Here is a 19508-nt window from a genome sequence, read left to right on the forward strand (position 1 = left end):
GCTGTACTCCATCCATGAGGCACAAAGCCTATTTGGAGTCTACAGTTAAAGAGTGATTCCAGAGTGTCTGATAGGTCATGATTCATGCTATTTAGAAGGAAGCCTGAGACAGTGTCAGGGGCCCATCGATGCAGTGTTCTTGCACTCTCTAAGGCCAGGAACACTGCATTTATTCATTGTTCTTGGCCTCAGAGCATTGAGGACCTGTTCCCTAGTGATAGTAGGAGGAGTTGTATTTGATGGTATTTCCTGAGGGGAGGGTGGAAAGGGGTAAAGTTAGAGCTGAATTTGTCTGCCTGTATGTTTGCTGTATCTTCTGGCTCACTATATTTGGATCCAGTAACAATGAGCTCTGCACATAACTGTGTACTGCCTTTGAGGCTGTGGGCATAGCTGAAGAAAGCCTTGTGGTTTTCCTTGGTCCAAGGGGTCAAATTTACCTCAGCTTTGGCTTTGGTAGACTTTATTTGTCCTCTGAGTTGTTTGTTTAGTTTAATGAGAGCACTTTTATCCTGCTGGGTGCTGCACCTCAATTTCTGCCATCTAGAGTCAATGATCACACCATCGGTCATCTAAATAAATTTACATGATCCACTCATGTGCTACCAGGCCTCCATCTCTTATACACTATGGTGCAAGGGGGAGTAAGAACCTTCTTATAAATGGCTCAGTATAAAGCTATGTCACATCTAAATTGAGTGTGATTAACAGATTATGATAGTATTACTTCCAAATGAATACTATTGCATACATTGTCTTTTGTGATACTTTTGTAATTTTCTTATACATCTGTTACTACTGTCCCCTTAGAGACCCAGATTGTGGTAAAAAGGGGTTACTTCAGTCTACCTACTAAGTTAACAAACTGAGAAAAAAATAAATAAAATAAAAATTCTGCCAAAAGGTGCACATCTTTGTGTAGATTCATTAGACAGCAACAGAAATCTGAATACTCTGATAACCTATGGTTTGTGTACCTTAAAGCAGACCCTTTAAAATGTATTTCACAAAAATTAAAAAAAAAATAAAAATAAAAAATTAACAAGAAATACTGGTGAGTTTTTTTGCTGTTTAATTTCCCTGTAACTTCTAGTACAGAGTAACCATTTTTTTTACTTTTCATGATTTGAATCAGTACTTGCACATAAAACTGTTAACCTGCAAAATAACTTAAAATAAATTTACAAACTAAAACCAAGAGCATTTACAAAGTAAAGTGCAAAATCACTTAAATATATATATATATATATATATATGTGTACAATAAGGTAAATTAAAGGAAAATATAAAAATAAATACAGTCTTAATAAAATAAATCTAAATGATTAGCACATCCAATATCTTAAGTTACATATTGTTAATATATAATTATTTATATATATATATATATATATTTTATCTTTCTAATTCCGCTTCCAGTATTTCTCCCCAGGTATCCACATCCATAGGATAAATGTGGTTTTCTGGCATCTCAGCAGCAGAATTAATGTTACTGTACAGACCATTCAGCCATCCTTCCTTAATGCCTCTCTTCCAGTAGTTTCTTTGCAAGGTAACCTGCAATTAAAAAAAAAAGTTTGGGAAGAAACATGATCGTAAGGTAGCCCCACATAAATGAAAACATTTGCGGTTTCTGTACATTCAAAATAATTTCCTGTAATAGCACAACACCACATTAGCAAAGCTTTTACTCAACAAAGAAACAATAGCCATAAACTTGCCATAAATCTTGATTATCCATGTACATCCACTTCAGTAATGGGACTGGTTGCCATTAGGCACAGATCTGGCAAACAGAGTTCCTTCACACATCTTGAATTCCTCCACTGCCACTAACAATATACTATCTCTCCCTACATTCCTGCCACCCTATCTTAGAAATACCATCTTTGCTAATGAAAGACTCAATTGCTGTAAGGAACGGTTACCACAGACAGGCCTCAGAAGGTCAGTAAGCAAAAAAGTGACATTTTGGAGGGGGATTCGATGGAGGATTTGTTGAAGTGGATGAACATGGACAATCAGAATACAGCATTATGCTAAGTACACAACTACCACATCTTGGATTTTCCAGTCCATCCACTTCAAGGATCGGACAGGGTCCCCAGCTAACACCTTGGAGGCGCCATAAGAGAATGTCACAGAGTATGGTGGCCCCAAAGGATGACCATGACCATAGTACCACATCCAGTTTTACTACATTCTGATTCCCTAGCATAGGAATTTTGTGGAGTAGTAAACTTCACCACAACACCTGTCACCAACCATCCTTCTTGTTCACTCTTTTGTAACACTTGTACTTCAACTCTGGTCTGAATAGACAGGACTAATCATATAAGGAAATGGTAAAGGACACCCTGAAGTGTTCTACAAATCCATTCAGTCTTAGCCAGGGCAGTGCTAATCTCAGCATCAGTATGTCAACATCAGTGATCTTGGACCTAGTGACTCTCAGCACCAACAGAATCAGTGTCAAGGTTAGCAGTGTTAAGGGTATCAGTACCATGGTAAAAGTTACCATTAGTGCCAATGGAAACAACACAATATCCATAATCGTCTTTGAAACTCCAGGTGCCAGAACTGAGACTAGAGTAGCAGCAGTAGACATGGATGGAAGAGAGCCATCTTTAGCCACCTCAGAGAATGAGGGGTGCTGAAAGATTTGGAGTACCAACTGGGCTTTGACTAAGGTTATCATTGTTTTATCCCAGTCTACCCTCAATGAAGGGCTCTGCTCTACTCAAGAGGATCTGATGGAAAGAGACAAGAAAGCCTCAACTACAGATACTTAGAAAGCTCTTGCCACAAGGAAAAGCTCCCAAGTCTAGTCTTTGGAACAAGGTTATATGACATAGTTCACTCTAGGTGAGAAACCCGAGTAGAGGAAGTAGTTACCTGTACAGAAGAAGCCCTAGAGAGGGTCAGTTCTACCCTAGGAGTGGGTTCCACTATCAGAATTTTGGAAGAGGAGGATAAGTCAGAAACCTTAATCCTACCTTCTTCAAACTTAATGTTTTTCCTTTCTTCTTTTCTCCCTGTTATCATGCTTTTACTTTCACTTGTCAGAAGAGCCTGAAGAAATTATTTGTTGTTCCTCTCGAACAGGGAGTGAGAACTAAAGTTCTTGCTAACTGAACAGTTACCAGAAATAACATACATCTCCACACACACAGTGTCTGTTCGGGGGGGGGGGGGGAGTTCATGACTACGCCTGGTGCATTTAAAGAAACCAGAGAGCTTATTCTTTTCCATTTTATGACAGGCTAACTACATAAATATAACTAAACCCAAAGACAGCACAGTGAAAGTAAAAACAGACATAATGCTTTTAGGCTTTCTGTGTAAATACAGCATCCATATTATTATAGAAATAATAAGCTTATATCTACTCATGTAAAGGTTCACTGGTGGTCCTGGTCCCTTGTTAACTCTTGATTAAAATGTTGTGCCAAACATGTTACTGTTCCATTACTCCCAATTTAATATATCCTAGAATGGCTTCTTGAGGTACTTAGTGGTACTACTCCTCATTACCAACACTGTGAGCAGAGATCTTATAGCAATAAATAAAATAACGGTATTTCATGAAATTGGGTACATATAAATCAATCCTTTAATACATAACACTGTGATCATTCAAAATACCAATTGAAATAACTTCAACCTGATATGTATTTCATTCCAACCAGGTCACATACCAATACTGTTTCATTGAACACCTTGCACTTACAAACTGTGAACTGGCCACATACTCAACCAACCTCAAACAAGTCCAAACATTCTATTCCCAATTCCTGCAATGATTCCTTGTTTGACTAGTTTCATCTATGTTTAGGTGCCTGTTCTGCAGATTCACTGCATGTTTTCTTCCCCCTGCTCTGCCTCAATGAAGCTGTGTTGCTTTTTTGCACAGTTCCATGTGCTACTATTTAGATGCTTGCAGTAAATTCAGAAAGTACCCCTATACACATCTGCTGTGCATAGTTTTTAGTTACTGGTTAGTCTGTTTTAGTCTTTCAGTGTTTTCGAAGAGCTGCCTAGGTAATCACAATAGTAACCTCATGCAAGTTCATAATACTAAGTTCTATGCTTGTACTTGTGCATGGTCAGTACATTACATTACTGTGGCGACTTTATTACCTAATCACCCATTTGCTGAACTGTTGTTGTGATTGCTCTCCTTCTACTGTAAAACTGTACAGTACTGTAGTACAATAATATACAGGGGTGGAAGGTTATTTTGATACAAAGAAACAATAGTTACAAGCTTGCTACAGCCTCATCATACTACCTTAAGTGGTGACGGGACTAATTAAAAGCTAGGTAGTCTCTGTAAGTAATAGAATGGGCAGAATACTAACTGGGCATTATTACAGTGCTAATAAAATAATAACTACCTTTAGTTAACCAAGGAAGACTTTTATGGAACACTTAAACTGACTATTGCTGTGTTATGCATATCTGTAAACATGAACAATCTACAAGTAGATCCTGTATCAAAGCAGACCTCTAACAAACACACACACACACACACACACACACACACACACACACACACACACACACACACACACACACACACACACACACATCAAATGGGCATCTCTCAGTAAACCTATGACCCCTTTAAATAGAAAAAAAATCACGATAACTACCCTTTAATAGGGTCATACAGACAAAACAGAACAATGAGAGATTTAACCAACCATTCATGTATACAGTCTACCAATAATATGCATACTAACATGATAGCAAAGATACACAAACATTCCCTTGTGCTGTATAAAAGATCTGAGTTGTATATCTTATTTACCTTGGAGGTTAAATTCATTTCCAGTCATCTAAAGGGTCACTGGTGGTCATGTGCTGTACTCTTCTTTTTCTTCATTTTTTTTGACAATTTTGCGCCAAACTTGGTATTGTTTTTACTACACTTCATTTACATTGCAGTATCAAAGTTATTATCCTGGAGTGCCATCTCGTGGCATTTAATGGTACTAAGTTTTACTAATAATAATTTCACCTGAGCTCACAAAGTAAACAAAACAGGACCAAATAATGGTGCCACATAATAATGACATTTAGTAACATTAGATTTAAATTTTTACTTATATAAAAGCATATTGATTAATTATTACAGCATAACACTGTGACTGACGAGTCATTTTTGAGTGACTATAATCACTCAAAACTATAATCTGAATTTATGCCCTTTAATTTCACTGTAATCATTCCAGCTTTTCCAGACTCACTCACTGTTATACGCAAACAATACTGTATGACAACTCTCCTTGAGAATATCAACAACCTGAATACTTTAAAGTGCTAAAACCCATGTATTTCTCATAGCAACTGAAAGTTTATAATTTCATCTCTTATAGCAAACTTCATTTATTTCTAAATTTCTATCATGATCTTACAAAATTTAAGCCATTAAAATCCCATAAACATTCTTGTCTATAGCTATACACACCGTAACTACACAACATTACACAACTAGAAGTGTATGTTAACGTAGTACATGCCTACCTACAGCTAAACATCTACAACCTCAAATCCCATAATCCTACACTCCACTACTTCACTCACATTACTTCCTATCCTACAATAAAATATCCTCATACACACAAGTTTCACTGTCCTGTCAGAAAAATGTTACTTTACTGAGCACATCACCCTCATTTCTTCTCTTCTCACTCCTGATTTATATACACATTTTCCAACAACACCTCTCCAACCATTTTCACATCATTTGCCTCTACATCTTCAAAACTGTGAAGTCAGTTGGAAGATAAATTCTCAGTTTTTCTTCTCTCCATTCTCTATTTCCTTTATACCCTCTCCTCTCCTACAAATTCCCAACTACCTTTTATACCTCAACTTGCTATTTAAATTATATACCCACCATTATGGAAGGACTGGTGGTAACTCTAATATTTACATCTTCTTTAACTCTCTAATCTATTATATCTTTGTTTCTAACACCACTCAGCCATTCTACATATTCCATCTACTTGGCCAAGCCATTTTCTCTTGCCTCTATTAGTACTTACTTCCATCGTAGACTACTTCCTACTTATTCTGAAGGATCAGTGGCAGCTTTTTTCTCAGTCTGTCTGCTTTACTGCTTCACAACAGAGTCCTAAAGCTCTTTCCATCCCACTTTTCTTCTCAAGGATTACTCACATTCTCCTACTTTCACACTTTAACTCTCTAACCCTGAACCCTTGCAACTTCCTTCTTTGTCATTTATACCACTGATGAGTGCATGTGGCAGCTACACTCCTTGATGGTCATTATCCAATAACAGTTATTATTACCCACTCCTCCTCTTACCCCTTCTTCAGTTTGTTCCACACTTCTCCTTCATGGTTACACATGTCTTCCCACCCTTACTACCTACCTGCACATTTCCAAACCTTTCTTTTGCCAAATCCTGCACAAAATATTCTTACCAATCCACCTCTCCATCTTATCCAAAATCCATCCAAAACCTGCCCTACTCCGCTCTCATCATTCTTAATCCACACCTCACAATAAATTGACTCTGAACATTACTGCTCTTTATTGCTATGTTTATATTAACATATCTCTCCATTTTCACCATCTTCTTTACCTCATCTCCTGCTACTCTGCAACACCTACAACCCAACCATTCATACCCACAATCATGCTCCAGCTTCATATCACCAAAAGACACTTACTCACAGAGATATATCACAGCTCAGCTTAACGTATTCACTACTCTAACCATCCCCTTATCACAAAACAGTCCATACTAACACTTGTATTCTTAATCCCCCTAAATGTTGAAATGTACTTATTTCTACATCTCAATCCAATAAATAAACAATAATCTTCACATACACTCATTCTCTTTCTGCTTCACTCAAGTTTCAATGTTTCCTACTTTTGAAAGACACTGAACTAACCGTGGCTTCCTCCCTGACCTTCACTCACAGTCAACACACACTTCTAATCAGCCAGTTAAACACTCCATATAAACAACACATTCAATCTACTTACACCTTGTCTACACTGCCATAATCATAGTATGCTAGCAACGTCTGAAACATGGTTAAAACCAGATGTTTTTCTATCATCCTCTCCAACACAATCTGATATTTTTTGCAATTACTGAAACATTACTTAAACTGAATAACTCCACTTATTAATCTCAAAAATGAATAATCATAGAGAAGCAATTATCCAGGTATTTGAATGTGGCAAGAAAGTAGAGTTGTGTACACTTACCATAAATGTAAATGTTCGAATGTATTCACTGTTGCAGTCATCACACTTGGGTTATCTGCCTGCAGGTAGCCCTCAGTCAGACCAAATACAAGAGACTTAGTATTTCTGCGTCGGTTGCTGTCGCTCCAGGTCTGATGTCAGGTCGTCAGGGGTATAAAAACAGGCAGCTGATGCCATTACATCAGTTTTTCTTGCCCCAAATGTCAGGAGCCCCCCAGTAGGGTGCTAAGCTATGGTGGAAAAATCTCCACCAGTAAAAAGTAAATACCAATACCCCTGCAAAGGGTGAGTAGTATACACAGAGAGGGGAGAGAGAGAGAAAGAGTGAGAAGGGGGCTGGAGGGAGGGAAACCAGGACTGCAACAGTGAATACACTCAAGCATCTACATTTATGGTAAGTGTACACAACTGTACTATGTTATTCGTGTTTCACTGTTGCAGTCATCATACTTGGGTTGATTCTCAAAGCTGTAGAAAGGGTGGAGGCAGTCAAGAAGTGTTTGGGCTGGCAAGTATGCCCTGCAAGACTGCAGTGGCAAAGCCAGCTCTAGATTTAGAGAAAATTGGTAAATGGTAATGCTTGGTGAAAGTATGTACAGAACTCCAAGTAGCAGTTTCTAGGATGTCCCTGGTAGGTACACTTCTGAGAAAGGCTGTAGAGGTAGATGCAGCCCTGGTTGAATGGGGTCTAATCCACTGTGGGATAGGTTTTCATGGTGCTTATGGCATAAATGAATGCAATGGCCTATCCATTTGGAAATGGTTTGCTTTGAAATAGCCTTCCCCTCTGCCCCTGCAGCAAATGCCACCAACAGTTGTTCAGATTTCCTTTAAGGTTTAGTCCTGTCAAAGTAAAATCTAAGTTGTCTGTGCACATCTAAGGAGGGCAGTATCCTTTCCCCTTTGTTCTGTGAATTAGAAAAGAAGGTTGGCAAATTAATGGACTGATTAAGAGCCACACTGGATACCACCTTGGGAATGAAGAAGGGATTGGTCCTGAGGGACACCCTGTCCGCATGAAAGATGATGAAAGGCTCCACTGCCATAAGGGCCTGTAGTTCAGATACCCTTCTTGCTGAAGTAATTGCAAAAAGGAAGGCTGTTTTCCAAGAAAGAAATGTTAACTCTGCACTTGCAGCTGGCTCAAAAGGAGAAAGAATGAGTTTTTCCAATACAAAGTTAAGGTCCCAGGCTGGAGTTGGGGCTCACCTGGGCGGTCTTAAGTTTTTGGCCCCTATGATGAACTGCTTGAGCAGTGGATGAGAGAAGAGGGGTGGTTCTGTGTTGTAATGAGCTGAAATGGGTGAGGCATGAATTTTGATGGAGGAAAAAGAAAGGCCCTTGTGAAGCATCTCAGTTAAGTACTGAAGAATCTGAGGTAAATCAGGGACTGCTGTGCCCATCCCTTGAGTTTGGTTCCAGGCACAGAATATTTCCATTTTTCAGCATAAGATTTTCTAGTACTAGGCCTCCTTGCCTCCAAAATGACATCCAACACTTGTTTACTGAGGGATGGTAATGGAGAGATTAGGAAATTAGCCAGTCTTCCAGGGTCAGGGTTTGAAGCTGAGGGTGCAGAATCTGGTTCTCCTGCTGTGACGGCAAGGTAGGGGTTTAAGGCGGGTGCCATGGAGCCAGCAGTGACAAACTGCGCGAGAGGGGGTACCAGTGTTGGTGTGGCCAGTCTGGTGCAATCAGTATCATCCTTGGTTTGTCCTGTTTGATCTTTAGTAGTACTTTGGAGAGGAGAGGCAGAGGAGGAAAGGCATAACCTGACAGATTTTTCCAGCTGAAGGACACAGCATCCACTTTCCAAGCTTGTTTGTGGGGAGGCCTTGTGCAGAATATGTTCAATTGGTAGTTCTGGGGGGAGGCAAACAGGTCTATATCTGGGCTCCCCCATTTGTTTACCAACATGTTGAAAATCTTTGGTTCCAGTTTCCACTCGTGTGGGTCCATGAGATTTCTGCTTAGTTCGTCTGTCAGTGTATTTAGTTTTCCTGGCAGGAATTGAGCCTGTAGATGCACTTGGTAGCTCAAGGCTGTCTTTCACAGAGCCATGGCTAGTCTGCAGAGGGGGTAAGAATGGGTACCCCCCCTGCTTGTTTATGTACCACATAACAGTGGTGTTGTCTGTCCTTACCATTAACTGTCCTGGAAGAATGCGGTCCTTGAAGGCTGTCGGAGCATTCTGTACAGCTAACATTTCTTTATATTGATATGCAGGTGCATTTGGCTTGGGTTCCATTTGCCCTGAATGCACTTCCCTGCCAGGTGAGCCCCCATGCATAGTCTGATGCATCTGTTGTTAGGGTTTGGGCAGCAGGGGGTAGAGTGAATGGTAGTCCCTTGTTCAGGTGGCAGGCCTCTGCCCACCAAAGGGACTCTAACTGTAGGCAAGGTATGATAGGGATCACTTTCTAGATCCTGAGAATGCTGACTCCATAAGCTTTTTAGATACCATTGTAGTTTCCTCATATGCAGTCTTGCATCTGGAATTAGTAGAATGCAGGAGGCCATGAACCCCAAGGCTTACAGAATTTGCCTTGCAGATAGCAGGGTTTTTGTGGCCATTAGTCTGAAGTAAGTTGTCAAATTAATTTGTCTCTCTGGCGTGAGGAAAGCCATCTGGGAAGTTGTGTTCAAGCTTGCTCCCAGGAATACAATTTGTTGACAGGGTACCAGATGTGATTTATTTTCGTTTATGCTGTACCCCAGACAAGTTAGCACCTTCTGTATAAATGCCAGATGATTCAAAAGTATGTCCTGGCTTTCTGCCTGAATTAGACAATCATCCAGGTATGGGTATATTTGAAAATTTCTTTGCCTGCAAAATGCAATGACTGGAGCTAGATACTTTGTGAATACCCTGGGTGCAGTAGATAAGCCAAAGGGTAGTGCAGAGAACTGATAGTGCATGTAGCCTGCTTTGAAGCGTAGGTATCTTCTGCAAGATTCCCTGATTGGGATGTGCAGGTAGGCTTCTTTTAAATCCAGTGTTGCCAACCAGGCATCTTTGCCTAGCATAGGAAGTAACTGGTGAAGAGTTAGCATCTTAAATTTTAGAATCACCAAAAAGGTGTTTAATATGGAAAGGTCCAGGATAGGATGCCAAGAGTTGTCTTTTTTGGGTACCAGGAAAAGTCTTGAGTAGAAATCTTGTCCCTTTTCCTCTTCTGGTGCAGTTTGAATAGCCTTTATGCTTAAGAGAGAGAGAGAGAGTACTTGCTTTTGAGCCTCTGCCCACTGATTTGGGGGTAGATCTGGCCAACCGTTTGGGGTTGGTAACATGTGGAAGTGAAATCTGAATCCTTGGGGAAACTATATTTAACACCCATTTGTCCTGGGTAATGAATTCCCAGTTTTTTGCCTGCAGAGCAATCTTTCCCCCTAAAGGAGCAGTCAGTTGAGAAGTGCTTGGAAGTTTTAAAGTTAAGTAATTGAGACAGTTTAACATGGGGGGGGAGTCTTACTACTCCTTGATTTGGAAGTGGGAGCCCCCCACTGTTTAGTCCTGTGCTTTCCCTGGGACTGAAGCCTGGGTGTTCTGCTGGTTCTGGGTTTGGACTGAGAAGGCCTGGAGAAGGCAGGAAAAGACCAATTCTTAGAGGGCCAATGCCTACTAAATCTTGGAGGTTGTACTTGTAGGAAATCTTTAACAGTTTGCATAGATTTAGCTTTTTCCTCCATCTTTTTAAGAACTTCTGCTTTGTTGCCAAACAGGTGATCCTGACTTAAGGGAGCATCCAGCAATTTAGCTTTAACATGATCTGGCAAAGATTGCTCCTTAAGCCAAGCATGCCTTCTAAGTACAGATCCAGTGACAGCAGCCCTGCAAGATGCCTCTAGTGAATCAAAACCACATTGCAAAGTATGCTTTCCAATCTGTTCAGCAGAATGCATTTAATCATGTAAAGCCTTATTTTCAGCACAATCAGGAATCAACACCATTTTCTGTTTTAAGCAATCCAGTGATATGCTGCTGATACTTTAACATATGAAACAGGCAGTTTAAGACTCTAATGGCCAAAGTTGCAGAAGTTTATACTTTCTTACCCCATCTATCCAGCACCCTGGTGTCTCTATCCGAGGCGGTAGGATTTTTGGCAGTAGTAGCCTTGATGCCCTTGGGTCCCTGTGAAATGGTCTCAGGATCCGCAGTAGGATTTTTAAAAAGGAACTTGTGAGTGTCAGGAACCCTGTAATATCTATCAGGTTTTCTGGGAGCAGGAGGTAAAGAGTCAGGGGCCAAGCTAGATTCAGAAAAGGCATCATTCAAATGTCTAGTACAGGAGGGATAGCTAAAGGCCTGTGCTGGGGCAGGAGTAAAAAATCCGTAAGCTTCTTTTTAGAATCAAAGTAATCCTAGCTTTCCCAGCGAAAGTGCTCCCTAAGAGTATGCAGCGTTTCACCAAAAGAGAAATCCTCTGGGGAGAAGCAGAGGGAATAGAGTCCTCTGCATCAGAATCCTCATAGGTAGATAAGGGTAAATCCTGGTCAACAGAGGAAACAGAAATTTCAGAATCCTGGTCAGAAGTATCATAAGCAAATTCAGTCCTAGGTCTCTTAGAGGGGGAAGGTTGGCGTCCCCTGATTAAAGTAATAAGGTCTTCAGCCATTCTTATCATCTGTTTTTTAGGCATAGAGGCCTGACCATGCAGTCTGGGCATTGGTTTTCTAGGCATAGTTTTGAGTTTTAGGCCTTGAAGAAGAAGATGGCGTTGGTTTAATATGCAAGTCAGTAGGCCTGAATACACCCTCAGAAGCCGATGCCTGCACAGCGGCTCCGGACTGATCCAAGGTAGAGACATCCACAGGTTCCACAGCTGAAGCATCTCGCGGCATACCAGACTTTGAATGGGTCTCAGTAGAGGCCTGCTGAAGTAGCGGGTATCGGGCTGCGAAAGCGCCTCACTGAGTACCGGCGAACTGGCGACTGGCTTAGGAGAAGCGTCGTTGGCAGCTTTGGACCTAGAAAGCCTGTCTGTCTTTATCTTTGCATTTTTTCGGAATATCGGTAGTCGGATGGCTTACTGAAGACATATCTGAATAACTGAACTGAGCAACAAAATATTTAGAAGCGTAAATATTCCGACGACGAATCGTTCGTTGCTTAAATAAGGCACAAAACCAACAGCAAGGTACATCGTGGTCAGGGCCTAGGCAAGGAATACAGTACGAATGAAAATCTTTGTGAGGTATTTGCTTTCCACAAGAAATACAATTACTGACTTTTACTGACATCGGTTTAGAGCAAGAAAAAGTTTCCCCAATGGGTTACGTAGCTTTAGTTGAAGACTTCGGTTCTGAAACTCGAAAATGAAAATTTCAGGAGTCGGCCGACCAGTATTTGCGAACTGCTTCTGCTTCAGGCATCGCACAGCAAGAAAGACTGTGGTAATGGCGTTGGCTACATGCTTTATACCCCTGACTACCTGACGTCATGGAAAATGAGACAGCTACCGACGCAGGACCCAAGACTTTGATAATCAGGCCAACTGAGGGCTACTGCAAGCAGATAACCCAAATGTGATGACTGAAACAGTGAAACACGAAGGACATCTGCTGGGTCTGATTTGGGATTAGTAAAGTACTTATAGGCAAGTGACAGATTGTCACAAAAAAAACATTCTTCAAAGCTGAAAGAACAGGAGGAATAGGTGTAGGCAATAAATTATAATACATCTTTAGAGACAACGGAATTTCATTATGTTCCTATGAAACAAATGATTAATTCTGAAATAGTTTCTGAAAAAGAGAATCCTTCAAAGTGACTGGCAGAAGCGAGGCTTTCCTGTGAATATGGATCAAAAATCTGAGGACAAAACCCAGAAGTTGCCCTTTCATAATCATTTTCTAGTTCAAAATCATGAACCTCTTCATTTTCTAGTTCAAAATCATGAACCTCTTCAGAAATTAAGTTTTTTCTTGCCAAAAAAACAGCTGAAATGGAGAGGGACAGCTTAAGAGCTTGAGTTAAACCCTAAGCTAAACCTAATAAATAACTCATGTCCAGAGTAACAGACAGAGGAAGATATGTCTGTTTTTGTTACATTTTAACAGGAATTTCTAAAGAAGCAGAACCACTTCTGCCAAGCAAAACCTCCCCAGGGATGGGTAATCCATTCTGGATAGACAAAGAAGCTCCTGCTCCTTTTCCCAGGACTGATAACAGTGAGTCTCCCATGTCCACCAAGTGCACTCTAACAGCTGGAAAGGATGTGTTTAACCCCTGTTCTATGGTGCTTGTAGGGGGTACATCAGAGGGAGCCAAGGAAAAGGATGAATGATCTAAAGAACCAGAAATGGCTACAGCAGAATCACCCATATATAGCTGGCGCAATATACCTGTCTGCTGTGGTGTAAAAGGCTGTTTATTAATTTTCTTCTTTTTGTGACTGGTAGAAGGAAGAACTGGGGAACGGGTTGGTTGTTCCATGGTTAAAACAAAAAAGATGCCGAATTCACAGGGAAGCCTTCTTTTTCACACAGCGCCATGTAGGTTTGGATATTTTTTTTTCTTAATAAATAAAATCAATTAAAAATGGCATTTTGTGTTTACTTGGGTTATCTTTGTGTAATATTTACAACTGTTTAATGATCAGAAACATTTAAGTGCGACAAACATGCAAAAAAAAAAAAAAAAGAAATCAAGAAGGGGCAAATACTTTTTCATTGCACTGTGTGTGTATGTGTGTGTGTATATATATATATATATATATATATATATATATATATATACATAAAATAAGGAGCATGGTGGGTGAGTGCTGCCACTGAAGTAGTGTGAAATTCAAAATTCTAGTGTTATGGGTAAGTAGGACAAATGCAGCTATACTATGTTAATCATTCACACTGCCTCAGTGGCATATGGGTAGATTCCAAAACCTTACTCTACCTGGGAGGAAAAAGGATAAGAATCCAGGAGCCCATAGAGAATGGTCCTCGCAAAGCCTGCTGTGGAGAACTTGAGAAACAATCTAGTTTGTAATGCTTTGTAACGGTATGAATGAAGGACAAAGTTGCTTCCTCTGGAATGCTGATAGAGTCCAGTCCTATTCAATATGTCACTCTGCTGGAATGTGCCTTTACCATGCCTGGAATAGATTTACCACAGCAGGAATAACAAAAGTAAAAAAAACAGCAGAGGACAACTAATGAGCAACCATTTGCTTAGATACAGGTTGATTAGTTTTATCCCCAGAACAGAAAACAAACAGCTGTTCAGCCTTCCGGAACAGCTTAGCTCTGTCAAGATAGCACCTGAGCTATGTGTGCACATTCAAGTGTGAAGGCTGCCAGCCCAGCTAGATAGAATTTTGTAAATAATCCTATGTCATTTGTAATTATTAATATGCTCCACAGGCTTGTTTTACAAATGTAAGAGAACTATATGTTGTGATTAAACTATATGTTCTGTACTGAGCTTCAAGATTGTAACCACGGTGCACCCTGCTGGAAAACAGCAGAAATGTGTATAAACTATATGCCAATGCAAATGTATGCTTTCATAATAGAAACTGGGACATACAGAGTTAACTTGCAAACTCTGAGAAAATAAGTAAAGAATTTTACGACTGTGTGTTATCTCAGCTAGGAGACAGAATATCTGCAGCTAGGGCTTCTTTCTATTGTCTGGAAACAGAGGTAATTACAGGTTTTCAAGGTAACTGTTTTACGACATCCATCTTCAGGCAAGCTTCAAAGACAGAATTGTCAGCTTCTGAGAGATAAGTATTCTTAACATAAACATGTTAAATTTTAAGTTCCTCCTACCCTGGAAAACGTATGTAGAGGTAAGACTGATGTAATCTGAAATGATTCAGCAGAAATGTGTATTATCAATTTAAGAACTATCTCATACAGAAAGGGAGTGTATTTTGTATTTGTCTCTGGATCTCTAAACATCCATTCAGCACTTCTCATCTGTATTTGCCTGGCTCTGTAAGTAAGTTATTTAGAACTTAGTTTCTCTGAGAGACAGATAGGAATGTAGCAAGATTAGTATAGATGTTTCCTATATTTATGTGAGACTGTCCTATTATGTTAGTTTAAAGTATTCCCTGTGACTGTGAACTCTATTGTCACTGTGTTGAGTGAATAAGTATTGTCTTGTATTTTTATTATTTATTATTAAATATATTTAAGCCTTTTACCTGTGGCTGGTTTTGTGTAGAGATATATAAGCTCTTAGGTTACTTGCATGTAGTTGGTGATACTGTACAAGCCAGTCCTAAATAGCCTTAGTCACACTTACCATTTGGATAATAATAACATTGCACAGTAGAGTTGGGCACCCTTTGGTAAAGGCCTTTATAGTAGCTGATAAGGGTGGTTGGTGGTAGGTGGTACTACCATATAGTCTGGGCAGAAGGGGACATAGCTGGAGAACCTGTGCCAGCCTTCCCCGGGAGTGTCTCTGTGTTCGTATATAATTTTATTTTTATTTTACATTTGTTGACCGGGCTAGTCCAACTGGATGTATGTCCATTTTCAATGGAGGCCCTGGGAGAAAAGCTTCACAAGTTTCACAAAAAAAATACATAAAGACAATGATATTTACAAAGACATTGGAACTATTAATTAGAAAGTCACACAAAAAATGTCAAAAAACGAAATATAGTGAATATTCATTGGAAGCAGTACATGAACACACTCGTACTGTAAAATTACACATGAGGTCCAAACAGTAGACCGGTTATAGTTGATAAAGACAAATAAGAAGTTATGTACCTACCATAACGTTCCATGTTAGTTGTCTTCTTCTCGCCTTCTTTCTTGCTGCTTGGTTCGGAGCCGATCTTCGGCTCCGACTCTGCCATTTTCTAAAACCCGCAAGCTACTTACTGGTTCGAGGCCTCCCTATATCCCACAATGCCTGGCACTAGATCCCCAGATCTCGTTTGGAAGACCTAACACCATCACAATACAAGAGGACAACAGTACAGTTTTGTACCTACCATAAATGTAGATGTCCGATAGGAATGCATCTGCAGTCCTTACAAATGGGTAGTCCTGTCGTCAGGCAGCCCTTCGGTCGGCCGGATTCCAAAGTCTGGGTCTGGCTTCGGCTGGTGTCGCACTTCACCCGACGTCATAGCTGCAGTTTTTCGGGTATAAAGGCATCAGCCGACGCCATTTTCCTCAGTGTTTCTTGCCCCAGATGCCAGGTGCCCTCTTGGATGGCTAAATTTGGATAAATGCCAATGTTTCCAAATAGTAGAGAGCAAACACATAAAATAAGCATGTATGTACATATATACAAACAAATACACCATAATAGATCCCCCCCAAGCTAGCTGAAGGATGGCAAATACCCTAGGAGTACCACAGAGGGGAAGGTGGGTGGGTAATCCTGACTGCAGATGCATTCCTATCGGACATCTACATTTATGGTAGGTACAAAACTGTACTATGTCCTTCAAGGATGCATCTGCAGTCCTTACAAATGGGTAGAATACCATAGCTAAACTAGGGAGGAGGAAAAAGGAGAGATTATGGTGTAGTTAGGATCCCTTGCAAAACAGCAGTGGCAAAACCTGCTCGGGATCTAGAGTATAAAGGTAAATTGTAATGCTTGGCAAATGTATGCACGGAGGTCCAAGTAGCAGCCTCTATAATGTCCTTGGTAGCCACTCCTCGTAAGAAAGCTGTGGTAGTGGCTGTAGCCCTTGTGGAGTGAGGCCTGATGTTCTCTGGAGTTTTCTTTCCATGGTAGGAATAACAAAATCTAATGCAATTTCCTATTCATTTGGAGATTGTCTGTTTTGAAATTGGTTTTCCTTCCTTTCCTGTTGCATATGCTACCAGAAGCTGGTCAGTTTTTCTATTGGACTTGGTCCTGTCCAGGTAGTAGCGTAATTGTCTATGTACATCCAAGGTATGCAACAGTCTTTCTCCCCTGTTCTGTGGGTTGGGGAAAAATGTAGGTATGTGGATAGCCTGATTTAAAGACACTCTGGATACCACCTTAGGCATAAATGTAGGATTTGTTCTCATGGACACTCTATCTTGATGGAAGATCAGGAAGGGTTGCACTGCCATTAATGCCTGTAGTTCAGAGACCCTTCTTGCTGAGGTGATTGCCAGCAGGAAAGCAGTCTTCCAGGATAAGTATTGTAATTCTGCTGTTGCTGCTGGTTCGAAAGGGGGAAGTGTCAATTTTTCTAGCACAAAGTTCAAGTCCCATGCTGGCAATGGTGGTTTCCTGGGAGGTTTTACATTTTTAATTCCTCTCAGAAACTGTCTGAGCAGAGGATGAGAGAAGACAGGAGGATCCAAGCTGTATTCTGCTGAAATAGCTGATGCATGTATCTTGATGGAAGAATAGGACAGGCCTGTATGGAAGAGCTCTGCCAAGTACTCCAGGATGTTGGCTATGTTTACCAGTGCCACATCTTGTGCCTTTGCAGTACTCCAAATGAGATATCTTTTCCATTTTGCTGCATAATTCTTTCTTGTTGAAGGTCTACGAGCCTCAAGGATTATGTCTTTAACCCTTTGGGATAAATTTGGGTTAATTGCTCTTATGTAATGTTCCAGGCAGTTAGCTGCAGAGTTTTCAGGTTTGGATGCAGGATGTTGTAGTTGTTCTGTGTTAACAGTAATGGGATCAGGGGTAGTGTCCATATTTGTTCCCGAGACATGCTCCTCAGCAATGGGTACCAATGTTGTCTTGGCCAGTCTGCAGCTATCAGAATGATCCTTGGACGTTCCTCTTTGATCTTCAAAAGCACCTTGTGCATCAAAGGAAGTGGTGGGAATGCATATGCTGTCAGGTTTTTCCAACTGAAAGATAGGGAGTCCACCTTCCAAGCAAGTGGGTGGTACGTCCTTGTGCAAAATTTCTTTAGCTGGTGATTGAGTGGGGATGCAAATAAGTCTATTTGTGGTAATCCCCATTCTCTTGTGATGGCTTTGAAGATGTCCGGATGCAGCATCCATTCGTGGGCATCTGTGGTAGTTCTGCTTAATATGTCTGCTAGAATGTTTTCTTTTCCCGGTACAAAAATTGCTTGTAACTGACTGTTGTAGCTCAGAGCCACATCCCATAGGTCCAGTGCCAGCCGGCATAGAAGGTAAGAATGTGTGCCTCCCTGTTTGTTGATGTACCACATAACTGTGGTGTTGTCTGTCCTTATCATCAACTGACCTTCTTCAAGAAATGGTCTGAATGACTGGATTGCCAATTTTACTGCCAGCATTTCCTTTAGATTTATGTGCAGGCGCGGCTGGTCTTGAGTCCATAAGCCTTGTATGCACTTGCCCAGCATGTGTGCCCCCCAACCGAGGTCTGAGGCATCTGTCGTGATGGTTTGGCTTGGTTGACTGTTGCAGAAGGGCAATCCTGTGTTTGATTGACAGGCCTGAGCCCACCATAGGAACTCTTGCTTCAGGCATGGGATTATTGGAATTTTGGTTTCTAGGCTATGCTTGTGTTGGGACCACAAATTCTTTAGGTACCACTGTAGCTTTCTCATATGCAGTCTGGCATGAGGGACCAGAATTATGCAGGATGCCATGAAGCCTAGGGCTTGCAGTACTTTTCTTGCAGTTAGATGGTTCTGCTTTGTTAATGCCAAGAAGTAGAGAGGTAGTTGCTCTTTCTTTTCTGCAGTTAGGAATGCCATTTGTTTTGATGTGTCCAGCTCTGCACCCAGAAAGGTTATTCTTTGGGATGGAATCAGCCTTGACTTTTTTATATTGACTGTATATCCCAGGGCTTGCAACAGGTAAATGACTCTTTGTAAGTCTTCTGTTAGCTTGCTTTTGTTGTCCGCTTGTATCAGGCAGTCGTCCAGGTAGGGATAAATTTGGATCCCCTGAAGTCTGCAATGAGCAATTACTGATGCCAGGCATTTCGTGAACACTCTGGGTGCAGTAGATAAGCCAAAGGGCAATGCTGAGAATTGATAATGCTCTGATCCTGCAAGAAATCTGAGGTATCTTCTGCAAATTGGTCATATGGGGATGTGCAGGTATGCCTCCTTGAGATCTAGAGTTACCAGCCAAGACTCCTTGCCCAGCATGGGAAGAAGCTGCTGTAGAGTCAGCATTTTGAATTTTGGAACAATGAGGAATGTGTTTAAAGCAGACAGGTCGAGAATAGGCCTCCATTTGCTCTCTTTTCTTGGTACCAGGAAGAGTCTGGAGTAAAATCCCTTTCCTTGTTCCATAGATGGTACCTTTTCCACAGCTCTCATTCTTAATAATTGAGATATTTGCTTTAGAGCTTCTGCCCTTTGAGTAGGTGG

The 19508-nt window shown here is 40.8% G+C and overlaps 1 protein-coding gene across 1 annotated transcript in view; it reads right to left on the bottom strand.

Moving 5' to 3' along the window:
- Positions 1–1295: 1295 nt before the first annotated feature.
- Positions 1296–19508, bottom strand: part of FBXO48 (F-box protein 48) — a 155964-nt gene continuing 137751 nt past the window's right edge. The window contains exon 3 of the mRNA XM_044056005.1: positions 1296–1557. Coding sequence (XP_043911940.1) covers positions 1396–1557 — 162 coding nt within the window. The 3' untranslated portion in view covers positions 1296–1395. The remainder of the gene's footprint in view (positions 1558–19508) is intronic.

Source organism: Protopterus annectens, chromosome 1.part2, assembly GCF_019279795.1.
Source record: "Protopterus annectens isolate FY-2018-M chromosome 1.part2, PAN1.0, whole genome shotgun sequence".
Classification (NCBI taxonomy): Eukaryota; Metazoa; Chordata; order Ceratodontiformes; family Protopteridae; genus Protopterus; species Protopterus annectens.